At 49.6% G+C, this 15364-nt stretch overlaps 4 protein-coding genes across 4 annotated transcripts; 3 read left to right on the top strand and 1 right to left on the bottom strand.

Moving 5' to 3' along the window:
• Positions 1 to 102: 102 nt before the first annotated feature.
• PMU1 (putative phosphoglycerate mutase pmu1) lies at positions 103 to 1236 on the top strand (the record flags this gene model as incomplete). Its single annotated transcript, XM_064894632.1, has 1 exon — positions 103 to 1236. The coding sequence occupies one exon, from the start codon at positions 103 to 105 to the stop codon at positions 1234 to 1236; it is 1134 nt and encodes a 377-aa protein (XP_064757319.1).
• A 497-nt stretch (positions 1237 to 1733) lies between these two features.
• On the bottom strand, positions 1734 to 4577 carry LTR64_000246 (uncharacterized protein; the record flags this gene model as incomplete). The annotated part of the gene is made up of 1 exon (XM_064894631.1): positions 1734 to 4577. One exon carries the CDS (start codon positions 4575 to 4577, stop codon positions 1734 to 1736), a length of 2844 nt encoding a protein of 947 aa, XP_064757318.1.
• Positions 4578 to 6772: 2195 nt separating this feature from the next.
• Positions 6773 to 8127, top strand: RPT3 (26S proteasome regulatory subunit 6B; the record flags this gene model as incomplete). The annotated part of the gene is made up of 2 exons (XM_064894630.1): positions 6773 to 8028; positions 8115 to 8127. 2 exons carry the CDS (start codon positions 6773 to 6775, stop codon positions 8125 to 8127), a joined length of 1269 nt encoding a protein of 422 aa, XP_064757317.1.
• A 1856-nt stretch (positions 8128 to 9983) lies between these two features.
• SKO1 (Transcription factor) lies at positions 9984 to 11760 on the top strand (the record flags this gene model as incomplete). The annotated part of the gene is made up of 4 exons (XM_064894629.1): positions 9984 to 10029; positions 10261 to 10308; positions 10364 to 11396; positions 11448 to 11760. The coding sequence occupies 4 exons, from the start codon at positions 9984 to 9986 to the stop codon at positions 11758 to 11760; spliced, it is 1440 nt and encodes a 479-aa protein (XP_064757316.1).
• Positions 11761 to 15364: the final 3604 nt, after the last annotated feature.

The following is a 15364-nucleotide window of genomic DNA, read 5'->3' as shown; positions in this document are numbered from 1 at the left end:
GAGATGCTGCTAGAGCAGAGGGAGAAGTGGCCATGGCTGCATACCCATACTGTCATACCTATCCTGCTGTACCTCACTATACTCGTTGCCCTCCTCATTACGATGAATGAGATGAACTCTACTGCTCAGAACCCGAGTCAGCTTCCTGTATCCGAGGAGAAATATACTGCGTCCAGTCGCGTGAACACGCACTACTCCTTCACAGCTCCCGGCTCATACTTCCTACCTTCTCTTCCTTCCACTGATCCTGCAACCTTTGACCCAACAACCACAAACTTCGGCCTCATATCTCAAAGCTACGAATCCGATTCGTCTCTCCCCCTCCTCCATTTCGGTGACCACCATGTCGGAAAGCCCACAGACTGGCAGCGCTTCGACCACCATCTCAAGACGTTAAATACGCAAGCCGATGCAAATGCATCCTACCACATCCTATATCTTGCACGTCACGGTCAAGGCTACCACAACCTCGCCGAGTCATACTACGGCCCAGCAGCATGGGACTGTCACTGGGCCGAACTGGACGGCGATCCTGACCCAGCCTCAACCATATCCTGGTCAGACGCACATCTATCCAAGCTCGGCCAGCGGCAGGCGCAAGAACAGAGCAAGTTCTGGATCTTCCAACTCTCCAAGCAAGGCATGCCTCTACCACATACCTGGTTTGTAAGCCCAATGAACCGCGCTTGCAAAACGTTAGAAATCACATTCCGACCCCTAGCTGAGACCGGTGTTGTTCAAGACTGGAAGCCAACGGTCAAAGAATACCTACGAGAAACAAACGGGATACATACCTGCGACCGACGAAGTCCCCGGTCAGTCATCGCAGACACTTTCCCTCAATACACAATCGAGAGTAACTTTACAGAACAAGACGAGCTCTGGGACCCCATTTACCGCGAAACAGACACAGCACACACCCATCGTGCCGCCCTCGTCCTCGACGACATCCTCTCATCCATACCGCCTGAAGAAACGGACTACATCAGCATCACCGCGCACGGCGGCATGATCAACGCAATTCTACGAGCGGTAGGGCACAGACAGTTCACTGTCCGAGTCGGCAGCGCTATTGCTGTGCTCGTCAAGGCTGAGAAGCTGGATGGCAAGAGACCGGAGCAGCATTTTGGTAATGGTATTACGAAGCCGGATTGTGTTGAGGATCCGCTGAAGGCTGGGTTGCCTGGGTACAAGAGTTTAAAAGATTATGTTGATGGTGTTGAGGCTGGTGCATAGAAGTGAAGGTGGCTTTCTAGTGCTACGAATGCGATTGTTTCTGGCGTACACGACTAGGCGGATAAGCGAGACAAGTTCTTTAGACATTGGATTTTCCTTCAGATGCGAGACCAATCACAAAAGCAAAAACGACATCTTTTCTTGCATTTCGCAATACATTTCATAAGCGTCAAGTCTATAGATAGATGTAGTGGCACATATACACAGGCACGGATATTCAATACATAATATGTAGCTCCGTTCTGGAGATGGTTTCTCGTTCTCAAAGAGACGCATGTACAATGCTATCCAATAAAGGAATTCGCTTGCATCCAAAGTAGCTTGATCACAAGAATCATCATCGTAGTTGCTGTTAACGCTCAAAGAGGGACGTTGTTTTTGGGCTTAGATGTCCTCACACCCTGTCTTGGAAGTGGTGCCTGTATAGTACGTTGAGGACGTCGCATCTTTAGCCGCCTTGTTCATTTTTGATATCAGTAATGTGGCATTGATACTCGCTAGTCTTCAATTCCCGCATATTGACAAAACAACCTCAGCATTGCCGGATCAATGTCTTTCTGAACCATTGCACCAAGCAGGTTTTCTCTTTTCATGATTGCAGTGGTAGGCACGCCTCGCACACTTGTGTTGCCATCCTCATCCGTGGTCCGGCTCTTATTTGCAAGTGTCCTCAATGTTGCCATCGCACGGTTAACGATTGATCCATGCGCCATCGGATCCTCATCGACGACGATACCGCCTCGTTGCTGCGCCAAGTTCCTATTGTCTCGGTGTCGACTATTACTTGACGACAAGGCTGACAGCGCACTGGCCATTTTGAGCGCGTTACCTGCCCAGCAATCCTCAGATTGTAGCCAGGATCGTGCAAGTGGAATCTCTGAACCTGGAGCTAGACTTGCAATAATTTCAGCTGCAAGTAGACCTTGAAGGAGGAAGGCCCTCCTAGCCTCGACTTGTGCCCGTAGATGAGCTGTGGTATGCGGTATTGGTGCCACTACGAGGCCGAACGTGCGAGTGAGTAATTCGTAAGGTACTGCCGCTCGAGCATCAGCATGAAAAATTGCCCTGAAATATACCCGGTTGGGCTCGTCACGTGCCAGGAGTTTGGCTATGCTATCAACTGCTGGCGGAAGGTATTTATGGATAGCTGGTGTATATGGAGTAAACGCGATTCTTTCGTTATTCGATGATACTGGTGGCGGGTTTGGCGCGAATGATAGCAGAAAGTGTAGCAGGCATAACGCGTCTTGTTTCGTTGGTATCACCAGAGACTGCGAGAGATTGCTCAAGTATATGATTATGTCTTTCATGAAATCGAGGGTATTGCGTGGACTGCGCAAGGGCATATCTTTGGTTCCGATATATTGTATGACTCGTGTCGCAAGTTGAAGCACGGTTGGCTCTCCTAGTACCACAAAATTTGGCTCATAAAAGGAGAAATTCCGGATCAGGGTTGTTACACATATTAAACGATCAACTGCTCGATCGAGGTCGTATTCCAGACTTCCGAATTCAGGTATTGACTGTATAGTTTTGGTATCCACGTGCGATGATCGCACGAGCTCTTCGTACGATTGCAAGGAGATTTCTTCGGAAACTTCGGTAGAATACTCGTTCAGGAAATCGAGTTCTACTTGAGCACAGTCGACCAGTGTATCGATGAGGTCGTCGCATTCCTTCAATTGTATTTGTAGAGAGGGTTCACTAGACAAAGTAATTAGTGTGTCCAGAGCGTTTCTCGTTTCGGCATGTATCCCAGACTTGATGGCCATAATTAGGGCGTGAATGTCTATAACGCCCAGTTCACGTAACGATGGTACCGTGGGCTTCAGCTGGACTAGTTCCTGACCAAGCATGAAAGTTTCTTCTAGGTCAATAGGACCGTGATGCCGACTTGGTTGCAGAATTTCCGGCACGAATGGATCCTCTATTGGCTTTCGCATAGGCATTGTCGATTCTGGTTCTGGTTCTATGGTAGCCGCAGGCGAAGGACGTTTCGGTGTCGGCTCTAAATGGAGGTCGTCCTGTACCTCATCGAGCTGCAACTGTTCAGGTTGCCGCGACAGACTCTGGCGTTGGTGTGCAGAGGTAGAGTCATTTGGATCCTTTATCGACACGAGACCATTGGTATGAGAAGTAGGACCATTAAGCTGCCTTGGCATCAGATCTGAGGGCGCTCTCTGATGGTTGTTCATAGTATTCTGAGGCGGTCCGTCACGCGTCGGAGACTGCATCTGGGCTTGGCGTTGTCTCTGTTGTATCCACATTTGTTCATATGCACCAACATTGCTGAGCCAGTATTGTTGAAGTTCCACCGCCGCTGGCTGGATCTGTTGTGGAGGAAACATTTGCATCGACTGCGCTACCTGTAGCCATTGTCCTAGCTTGGTGATTCGACTCGAGCCACCGCCTTTCATGATGATTTGATACACGCGTAAAGCGTCTATCTGCCTTCCGCAGATATGAGGCCTCAGGTCAATGGGTCTGCCTTTCGCCGCCGAGAACTGTTGTAGGCCACGGAAGAAGTCTTGAGGCGTGCTAGACATCCTTGACTGCGATGTACCGTTCTGCTGCATCATAGAGCCATTTGTGTGGGCCGGTGACATGCCATTTGTAACATTTTGTGCTGCCAGTCTCTGCAATTGTTGTTGATATGCCTGCATCTGCGGAATCTGACCAAGGTTCATCTGATTCATGCCTACCTGGCTCATCATATTCTGGCCAAATTGTTGCGGATTAAGACCAGGATGTGAGCTTGGATTCTGCATGAAATTTGGAGGCACGTCGTGAGGCGTTGCGACCCTACTTGCACGATCAGAAGTGCCGGGTGAAGCCCCTGACATGTTGTGTTGAGGCGAGAAAGGACTCGGTGATGCCGTGGACATCCTCTGCGCGGTGGCATTTTGCGGGAACCCTATCTGTTGCATTGTTGGGGACGGTGTAGCGTTATTAGCAGTCTGAAGATGTTGAAATGCCGTGGGCGCACTCGTGAAGGACGGCGCGCCATTTGATTGAGGATGGAAGCCGGGAAAGGGACCTCCGGGAGTGTGTGAACGCGAAGCCGGCGCAGGCAGACCATTGTGCGATGGTCGAGGAGATGTCCCTAAGCTATCTTCTCTTGATCTCTTCGAAGGGATCACCTGATTTGTCTGATACATAGACTGCTGATGGAAGGCTGGCGACGCGGTTCGGGCAGCGCCATTGAGGAAGGATTGGTTCTGGAAGTGGGCCGGATTGATGGTCTGGGCTGGTTGAGGGAAGGACATTGGAGAGTTTGGTATCGAGCTGAGTGTAGCATGACCGTTCAGTGTGGAATATGAGTCGTTGGACCAATGGTTCATATTCAGCTGGGCGCGCTGGTATAGTGATCCATCTACTGCTGCCAGACATCATGGTTAGCATGCGCTCACGCGAAACCACCGTCGTCATCAACATCCATCGGCGACATGGTAGCAGTGATCGAGGCAGGAGTATACAAGTAGATTCAGAGGGTCGCGGTAACAGTTTGGGCGGAGCAGCCGATGTGTGTTGCGATGGTTCGGCTTGGTGAGACGCGTCGGCTGCAAGGAGATGGTGTGATTGGGGAGGAACGATGCATGTGATGGACAAGGGCGTTCAAAAAGACCAAGAAATGGATCAGGCAGGAATGCTTACCAGGCGTGTACAAGTTTTAGCGGATGGGATGGACGTGTCAGAGCGTTTTCGATATGCGAACCGATGATTGCAGTGTGTTCGACAACTTGCGAGGACTGATGAGAATGATCCTGGATTGTTTCGGCTTAGCGCGCCGGCCTTCAGCGCCTCAAGGTTGGAAGCCCACCTGTCTAGCCCCAAGATCATCAGCCCAAATTCTCAACTCGATACAAGCAAGCACAAAACATTGGTAAACACGAAATCTGCAGTCGACGCAATGAACGCGCCGCCAGATGCTTGTGCTTGCCGAAAAGCACGACAGCGATGGCGCTAGTGGTGGGTTTCGGTCTGGGTTTTGAGTTCTCTGGCCCTCCGCCATGTGCGGTGCCTGGTGAGCATTTCAAGATGAGAAACGATGACCCCACCAAGCACAGTTCAGATTGCGAGGTGTACTAGGGCCTCGGAATATGTGACCGAAATACAGTAAGGGTTCGTCTTCTAGCTTGCTTACCGGCTTGAATCGTAGATGTGGATAGTTATTAGTCCTAGACAGGAACTATATCGATGCAAGCGATGCTACACGTAGTACCGTAAAAAATGCCCAAGCTCAGACCAGGATGGTACGAACGTGGCACAGTAACGTACGGATGTGGTGGATGAAGTAGACAGGACAAGCAAAAGTGGAGAGATTCGGGTAGGTTCACAAAAGAGCCCAGGTCTCGTTCAAAAAGCAATCTGTAAGATTCGGCGTTGTCTGGCTGGCAGGAAGAGGGTGACAGGCAGCAGCCGTTGTAAGGGGGAAAGGCAGTGGTAAAGATCTCCTCTTTTTCCCGTGCTATTTACGACCAATCGCCAATCATCGTGCGTTACTGTTACAGCTAGAAAGCAGGAACCTCAAGAGTCGTTGTCTTACTACCTCAGCACTTACGCAGGACTTTATTCAAGCAGACAAAAAGACAGGAGTGCTTGGAGAGTATGGAAAGCCACGTATAGAGAGTTTGAAAGCATTCGAAGATCTGGCGGTCGAAATGCTACAGCGTGGGTGCGGTATCATACGGTAACGCCGTTTCTCGCTGGAGGACCCCTGTCTGACGGATGATTGATACGTCGTACTCATCCTACCTGCTTCGACATGTAGAATGCAAATGTTATTTACCGAATATTATGAGGTAGCTTTGTGTTCATGGCCCTTTTTGATCTGGCCTGTCCTTGTCTGGTCCATCGATTCGACTCACTTTCAACTTGGCACACCGCTGTGGTAAGAAATTACAGCTCTGAACTGCGAAGAGCGCCGTGACACTAGTGGCTCATGCAGAGATAGGTCCACTTGATCAGCTCGCCACTCGCTTCTGAACTCTCTGGAATCGATCACGCGAAAGAGCATGGTTAAGTCGGGTGTGCCTGGGCAATGACAAGGACTCTTTGCTTTGAAGGTTGAAGGCAGAATCCTTGCTGTAGATTGCAATATAGTAAAAGTGGCCAAGGACCTTTGAGCGTAGGAGGCTTGTCCTGGCCTTCTCTACAGGGGTAGTCCGAGACTCGCTATATGGTACAATGTGGTTTTCATTTGTCCCAAGTCTGACTGAAGACACCAAGAGAGTACAGGCTCAGAACACGGTTTTGGTAAGCTGGCTTGATGCAGTGGCAGGAACGACACAACCAGGACTCCTGGCAGCAGCCACGAATTCCGATTCTACGCCTAATACGGCCTAGCTCTATGGGGAGATTCAGCCTTGCATGGAATGTCGCGTTCTTGATTGCCTGAGGTGGCCTCGTGCATACCGTCAATAGTTCAGACGCAGACAACTACTTGCAACCGACCACTTTGCCATTCTCCGTACTTATTGGAAACACCAACCTCTACGTCTTGACCCAATTGTAAACCTTCGACATTTAAGGCACCATGGCTGACGCAGCAGTCGAGAATCCAGTCAATACGCTTGCGCCTCACAGGAAGGTTGTGGCAGCAGACTCAATACCAGACATTGCCTCACTCGAAGGTGGTGACAGGGACAACAACGACGAATATGCAACCTTGAAACGATTACAACGACATCTCGAGTACATCAATTTGCAGGAAGAGTACATCAAAGACGAGCAGCGATCGCTAAAACGGGAATTGGTCAGAGCACAGGAAGAAATCAAGCGAATACAAAGTGTGCCTTTAGTCATTGGACAATTCATGGAAGCCATCGACCAAAACACTGGTATCGTACAGTCGTCGACAGGCTCAAACTATGTGGTTCGGATTCTATCTACCCTCGATCGAGAAAAGTTGAAACCCTCGTCCTCCGTCGCCCTCCACCGACATTCGAACTCTCTCGTAGATATCCTGCCACCAGAAGCAGACTCGTCTATTGCTATGTTGGGGGCTGATGAAAAGCCGGATGTCACATATGCCGACGTTGGTGGATTGGACATGCAGAAACAAGAGATAAGAGAGGCTGTCGAATTACCATTGACACAGTTCGATCTCTACAAACAGATCGGCATAGACCCTCCTCGCGGTGTACTGCTCTATGGTCCACCAGGTACTGGAAAGACTATGTTGGTCAAGGCTGTTGCAAATAGCACAACCGCCTCATTTATCAGAGTCGTTGGCTCGGAGTTCGTACAGAAATACCTGGGCGAGGGTCCTCGAATGGTCAGAGACGTCTTTCGCATGGCTCGAGAGAACTCACCGTCAATCATCTTTATTGACGAGATCGACGCCATCGCCACCAAGCGTTTTGACGCTCAGACCGGTGCTGATAGGGAGGTACAACGTATCCTGCTGGAGCTACTGAATCAGATGGACGGCTTCGATCAAACGAGTAACGTCAAGGTCATAATGGCGACCAATCGAGCAGACACGTTAGATCCTGCTTTGTTACGTCCAGGTCGTCTTGATCGAAAGATCGAGTTTCCCAACCTGCGAGATCGCCGAGAACGACGATTGATCTTTTCCACCATTGCAAGCAAGATGTCTTTATCGCCAGAGGTTGACCTGGATTCATTGATTGTTCGGAACGATCCTCTTTCTGGAGCCATCATTGCCGCAATCATGCAGGAGGCCGGTTTAAGAGCAGTCCGAAAGAACAGATACAACATCATCCAGGCCGACTTGGAAGAAGCATATTCCGCTCAAGTGAAGGGCGCACAGGAAAAGGACAAGTTTGAGTAAGTGTACCCCATGTTGGACTCCTACGCTACCAGTCCCTGCCAGATCCTTGGAACTACACTGTACCGTTTGCTAACTTTCACAGCTTCTACAAATAGATGTACACTATCTTCGAGCATGTCACAGCAAGCATTGTCAAGGCGTTCTGGGCCAGGCAAGCGGTAAGTAGAATGTAACCTTAACTGGGAAATGGGAAAGGCTGCTTCATGGTTTCATACGACAAACTCGACGCACAGTGTCGAGGTGTTGGACGACTTCTTAGCGCTGCACGAAGCAAACTTGTCATATATGTTACAAGGCTTGACTCTATAACGAGTTACCCAGGCATTTATTACAGCTTCAGTCAATTATACAAGTCCGAAAATTTTGGCAGCCTCAATGAACCAACTTAGTGTCCCCAAACGCTCCACGACTATTGCTGGTGCACTTTTACTGATAGGCGAGCATCACTGAAATAGCGTTCAAGAACATTTTACAATGCTGGTGTTTCCCACCTTCTCAACCCGCAGCCAACGTCAATGGCTGGAGATGTGTTGCGACGTTTTATACATCATCACTTGTCTTCCGCACGAGGTGAGTAGCTTCAATGCACGAAGTGACATATCTGAAGCTTGCACGATCGCAAGAGTCCAGGCTGTGCTGCTCCAAGTACCTTACAGCGAAGAGACGCGCATTCAGAGAGACTTGTGTGCATACATATCACCGGGGAAAGCACAGTACCGCGCATGCTACTGAGTTGTTCTGTGCTGCACTCGAGCGCAATTACGAGTAGTGATATGCCTGTCCAGAAGTGTCGAAGTACAAAGCCGTTAAGTAACATGTGAGCATTGATTCCACCAGCAACCTGCACCCGAAAGATATTGTTATCGCATCAAGTACTGAGTTCAAAAGGTGTGGTGGAGTTGGACGTGTACTAGTGATTCTATTTAGCGCTTGAGTGCTCACGCTAAATCGTTTTGCAGATGTGATTGCGTCACGGTTTTCAATTTCGAAAAAAAGTGCATCTTCTGTTTCCTCATTTTTGTATCAGCACTGCATGTCCATAGTGGCATAAATTCGATGGTCATGTCGGCTTCAATGTATAGACGCTATCTGGGGGTGACACCATTGTGACACGATACTACTCGTTGTATAGTTTCCCATGCGACAAAAGGATGCAAAACGATATCGCCAAAATGGCAGATTGTAGTCGAGATAACGTCATGAAGCCTCCCGCTTGTGATTCCGGTGCGACAAACAGACATCTTCACTTGCTCTCGAGTCCTGCTATGTACTTGTTGATTGGCTCTGTGAACTAAAAAGCAGCAAAGACCAATGATACTGGTAAAACTCTTCGAATAAGTCTTCGGATTCCGGTTCTTAACCCGTTTCGATTGGTTGCGACAGCAAGTAAGTATTGCTCCAATCCAGCATCCGGGCTACCCTCGAAGGCGATGGCAATCGCATTTGTCAGCGACTGTGTAGATTGCATGATTCCATCTCTGTTTTGCATGAGAAGGAGGGTAGTGATCACTACTTGTGCCTGAGGCTACTTCTGACATTCACCAACACATCGAATAGCTCATATGAGTACCGTTTGTTCGCCAGTGAAGACGACGAACATGGATAACTTTAAACAATCTCCGATCGCAGTCACTTGGTGTGAAGGTTGGAATGCGAGATTGGGCTTGATCCAGTCGATGAGCTCCGTCATAGCTGCGGGACCCACCTGGTGGGGACGATTCGCCTCTTGGGGCTTCCACAACCGCGTGCGAGTTCTGCCGGCCTCGCTGCACGCCCGCAAATCTGCTTTATTAAGACTGCCAGCCTCTTCGCCCATCGTACGTCACTTCTCTCTTTCTACGTCACTTTTTCTGCTTTCGTTCTGTGCACACATCTGAAGGCGCACCACACCCGCGCTTTGTACCATACTGCAATGTCCGTTGCTGTCTTAGCACCTACGTTGCAAGACAACATGGCTGAGTCCAAGCCTGTTAAGCAGGAAAATATGCCTTCCTCCGGTACGTAGGCATCCCCCAGGGCTTCCATGCTCTCCTTCCTCGTCCCCCGTCTTTTACCACCCCCTTGGTTTGGCGCGAGGTGACATCACATTTCATCATCCCATTCCATCTACATCATCTACACGTGGATCAGACCGACTTGAGGCAGTCACTGTCGACTACCAACGTCATTGTCGCCGTCGCTTGTTGTACCGATGCCATCGCTGCGGGCCGCTGACACGAACCATTCAGGCACCTCCAGAAAAAGTTCCCCTGTACAACACAAGCAACCTGCGCCAGGTACGCCACAGCCATAGTTGTACCGTAGAACCTCGTTGACTAATTCGTGCCAAAGACGCTCCAGCCCCGACCGCAGAAGACTCGAAGCCAACACAAGTATCTGAACCTCTAGCTCCTCCTCCTAAACCAGCACCTGCCACAACAGCTCAGACGCCCGACTACTTCTCGGCCGTACATGGTAACAACAACGAATTCAACCCGTTCGAACAATCCTTCGGCGCGCCATCGACAGAGACACCGGGAAAGACCCTACTGCCTCCTGTCGCCGCCCTCGAGTCTCCCGCTATAACTGGCGCGAACAACGCAACCGGATACAACTGGAACCAGGGTCTAAGAGCTGGGCCACTGAGCCCTGCTATGCTGGAAGGTCCTGCTGGTGGTGGCGACTACTTTGGAAACATTTCACGTGGCTTCCCTACGCCCAACGAGTCGTCGTTGAGGACAGGTTTGACCCCAGGTGGAGGGGGTTCCATGTTCCCGGCCCCGAGTCCCAACTCACAAGCCATCTTCAACTCATTACAGAGTGGAGGTGCTACTCCTGGTACACTAGACTTTCATCGCACTGCTATGAACGCAGCTGCACGTAACAAGTTCCCCAATACATCAAATCCACAAGAACAGCCAGGCCAGAACGGCAATATGGATGCTCAACACGACGCCACAGATGCTGCTAATGGTCTTTTCATGCTAGCTAAGGGCGGCCAGGCCAACCAGTTTGCTCCCAACAACAATCAACAGAATATACAGACGAGGAGTCAAGTTCCACAGAGAACGTCGAATGCCTCAGCTGAAGATATCGGCAGTCCTGACGACGAGGACAGCAAGCCAAATACCCGTGGCAAGAAGGGTGCTAAAGTACCACCTGCTAATGGAAGACGGAAGTCTGAGGCTGTACAAAAAGGCAGCAATAAGCGACAGAAGACCAGTATTGGCTCGGTGGCCGTAGATCCAGCTCTCGATCCTGATGTCGACCCAGATGACGACGAGAGCATGGACGAGGAGATGCAAGAAGAGCTCAAGAATGGCACCAAGAACGGCAAGAAGATGACTGACGAAGAAAAGCGTCGTAACTTTTTAGAACGAAACAGGTATGTCAAAAGCGTTTACAGGTTGTCAGAACCGCTTCTAACTCGGAACAGGGTCGCTGCACTCAAATGTCGTCAGCGGAAGAAGCAATGGCTGGCTAACCTCCAGGCCAAGGTGGAAATGTACTCTGCCGAGAATGATTCTCTCAACACCCAAGTTGCCACACTTCATGACGAGATCAGGAATCTTCGAAACCTACTCATTCAACACAAAGACTGTCCTGTCGGACATGCTCAGGGCATTGGTCAGTTCCTGGCTGGCATGCAGGATCCCAACGCTGCTTTTGCTCATCAGCAGATGAACCCTTACGGTATGGCGATGCCTAACGGTGGCATGCAACCTGGTATGCCACAGCGCGCTGGTTAGGTACCATCGCCCTACGCCGCAGCTGGTCCTGTTAACCCTGGAACGAAAGTTCTCCCTTATCCGTCGCCGCAGTCTCCCAGCTTTGGAGATGTTGCTCAAGCGGTGCTTCCCACATTATATGACCCCGTTCTACCAGAAACAGAGCCTCTGTCGGCACTCTCAGCGGCGGAGCCCCAGTTTAACTCGACCAATTGACATTTGATCTTCCGTATTTTCTGTTTCGCTCCTCGGTTGTGGTGTGGGTATATATAAAAGACATTGGCTTGCGATTCTGTACAGCATACGAGTGAGTCCACATAGGCATGGAAACGACCTTTATGATCATGCGCACAGGGGAGGCACTGGATGTTGTTACATGGTGTCTTCACAGATAGGCGTTGCGGGTGAATTGTCGATTTATCATGGGAGGGTGGGCATGGATGCACGACATCGATCCTTGATAGGCACGTCTGCCTTTGGTTCCGATGTACAGGTGCGTCACCTTTATCAGTGAAGGTATCATCCTGCATACACGATATCGTGAATATATAATGTCTTCACCAATATACATCATTGCTGCTCCATTGATCAGTAGAACAAAAAGCATGTTGATCATGGCATCCTCCTGCGTCCTATAGCTGTTTGGTTGCGATCGCATATTAACCTCGACGACGACCCAAGATGGATCAAGATGACGTACTCCAAACACCACTTCAACAGCTTGAATATTGAAATGTTTTGCTTCACGTCTACTGTCCTAAAGTATTGCGAACATTACAGCAGGATAAATATACACCCTGCTTTACACATGCAGGCGCCAGCCCTCTCGAATTTTTAAAAAACTGCAGAATGCTATTGCCTGCAAGCAATCACTCGAATTCACTCCACAAAGTGTCCAGCAGTGACTGCAATCCACCTCGGCATTTTTATTCCCAGACACAATGTTCGGTGGTAAAGTAGCATGTCTGTTCCGTTACTCTTTCTTCTTTGCCCTGTCACGCTCGTGATGAGACGTGATACTTGTCGGAACTACTGAAAATGTCACTTTTTGAGATGTGAAACAGTCTCATTGGGTTTGCGGTCTCAATTGTCAGTTGTCCGCCGCTGGTCAAGTGAGCTCTGCCAGCAACAAAAAGGTATCCTCTTCACAACAGGCACAACAGTATCGCCTTGATCGATAGGACAAGTGAAGTCCCCACCAGCGAAGGACCTTTGACAAGCCAGAATGTGCAGCTCGTCTGGTCTTTTAGTTCCTTTTATTTGTACTAGTGTTCACTTCTGTTTCTACCTAAGCTGCCCAAGCTGCTCCAACTGATGAAGACAGACCTGGAAACTCGCAAGCAGAATCACGAGAAGACGAACAGACAGATCGACGGAGTTATCCAGTCGGCAGAGGAGTTCGAGTTCTAGCAAACGATGTCAAACAAAGGAAGCATGAGATGCCACTGCCTACGCGTCCAGAAGTATGATCAGTATTGCAAACGTTGAATATCAACTCGGCATGGACGTCGTCAGATTAGAAGGGGTCGATTGGCGCATATTACGTCTAAGGCGCGGCTGTATTGGTGAGTGGAAGTTATACCATCGCAATTGCCATGTATGTTTTCCTGCTTCCCAGCGCGACTGCCCTCGTGCTGCAAACAATATCAATTAACATACAGATAACGCATTGCCCTATCCTCGAAATTGTACATGGACTGGAAATATTGATGCCTTTGTTCGATACGCGTTCGCTTCTGCAAACGCGGTATGACACAGCTCAAACAACAAGCCAAAAGGACAAAGCATCGAATGCAATCTCTCTGCACAATGACCGATTGCATTTTGTTCGACTTCCGCCAACCCTCAAGTCAACCACCAGACATTCAAGCAGATATCGACGGCCGTTCAAACCATAGTCCAAAGCATCACCAGTCTCAATGGCCATTATCGACTTCGAGTGGAAGCCGACACAAGGTGGCCATTATTGGCGTCCTATCGATGAAGTTGAGCGGTATTATTATGCTAAAGCACAGCCATATGCTGAAAGTGGCCACCAACCGGCTCGCGTTACAGGTTTCGTCTTCATCCGTGTTGGTGTACCAGCAGAGAGTACAACCATGGACATGCAACAGCAGGTCGAGGTAGCCTTGCGGAAGGCATGGTCGAGGTTGCGTTTTCAACATCCAAATATCGCCACGTGGGTAGACCAAAATCCGGCGACCAAGTTGCTAAGGAAGAATTACAATACGATAATGTCGGAAGAGGATCACGAAGCATGGCTGAAAGATACTGTTCAAACGGTCAGTACTGATCTTCTAGGACAAGAGTGGTGCAGCTCCGAGGTCCCATCACCTAAGCTCCCGACCCTATATATCGTCAGATGTACGCGCCGTCCCGACCTGCACGAAATTCGCCGCAATATTGTCTTCCGTGCTCCTCCCGACACTATAGATAGCGCAGGCACGTTCCAGCTACTTTCCGAACTGTTTCAGCATGCATCACAAGCGTTGGCTCAACAACATTCATTTCCTTCCCCGAAGTTCGGCGGTGAATGGGTGAATCTCAGCCCACCACTCCGTATAGCTGCTGGCCTACCTCCCACAACGGTAGAGCATGTAACAACAGCCGTAACTAACCTTGGGACCATAAAGACTAAAGAAATGCCTCGCGTCACTCTTCACAGAGATTCGGGTATTGAGGTTGCTAAGCTCCGCTGGGATAAGACGGGACTGCCTTACGAACTGGGGGGGTCTCAACGAATATGTGTCACACTATCAGATCAAGAGACGAAAGAGATCATAGAAGCTTGTGAACGTTTCAAAGTTTCCATAAGACATACCTTCCACGCAGCGGTTGCCACGGCCATGTCCACTTATCAACGTCGAACAAAAGAGGAGAAAAAGGTTTGTTACATAGTTACCAGTATCACCGACCACCGTAAGGACTGCACGATCATCCCACCTCCTGCCTACGGCATCACGCCACAACCACGACAGCCAGACCCCGTATCAGTCCTAACCTCGACTTCAGGTAGAGGCTTTTCCATTAACTTCACAGTGCCACCCGCCTGCAGCAGAAGGTGTCAACAGGCACATACAGAGGATTGTCCCAACCGAGACAAATCAGCAACCGCAGACTTCCTCAGCAACATCCACCGCATCGGAGACTTCTACCACTCGGTCGATACAGACAGTAACCATACATCGCTGGTCCCAATCTACGCCGTAGCTGCAACACCAGAACTCCCAGCTGATGGAAGCTTACCATCACAACCAGATTTATTCCTCAGACCAGTCGAAACAGCTACCTTCTCAAGTCACGGTGTGCTGGACACGATCCTCTCTCCTCAATACGGCGCTATCAAGATTGTCGACCTGTGGGTCGCGACCGATGAGCTACAACCAAACTATACATGCTATCTGCATATTTGGCAGGGTCAGCTTTCGCTATATGCTACGTACAATGCGATCTGGTATGAAAGGCCTTTTGTGCATATGTTTCTGTATGACTGTATAGATCATGTACGTCAGGGTTTTGGGTTGAAGAGAGCGAGTGATCCTTGGGGGAGACTAAAGTAGCTTAGTTGTGATAGCACAAATTGTATGAAAGTTTCTCCTTTACTTTGAATTAGGTCTTGCTTATT

The sequence above is a fragment of the Lithohypha guttulata genome (assembly GCF_036872675.1).
Source record: "Lithohypha guttulata strain CCFEE 5908 chromosome Unknown scaffold_1, whole genome shotgun sequence".
Taxonomy (NCBI): Eukaryota; Fungi; Ascomycota; class Eurotiomycetes; order Chaetothyriales; family Trichomeriaceae; genus Lithohypha; species Lithohypha guttulata.
This window is presented reverse-complemented; position numbering and strand designations above follow the sequence as displayed.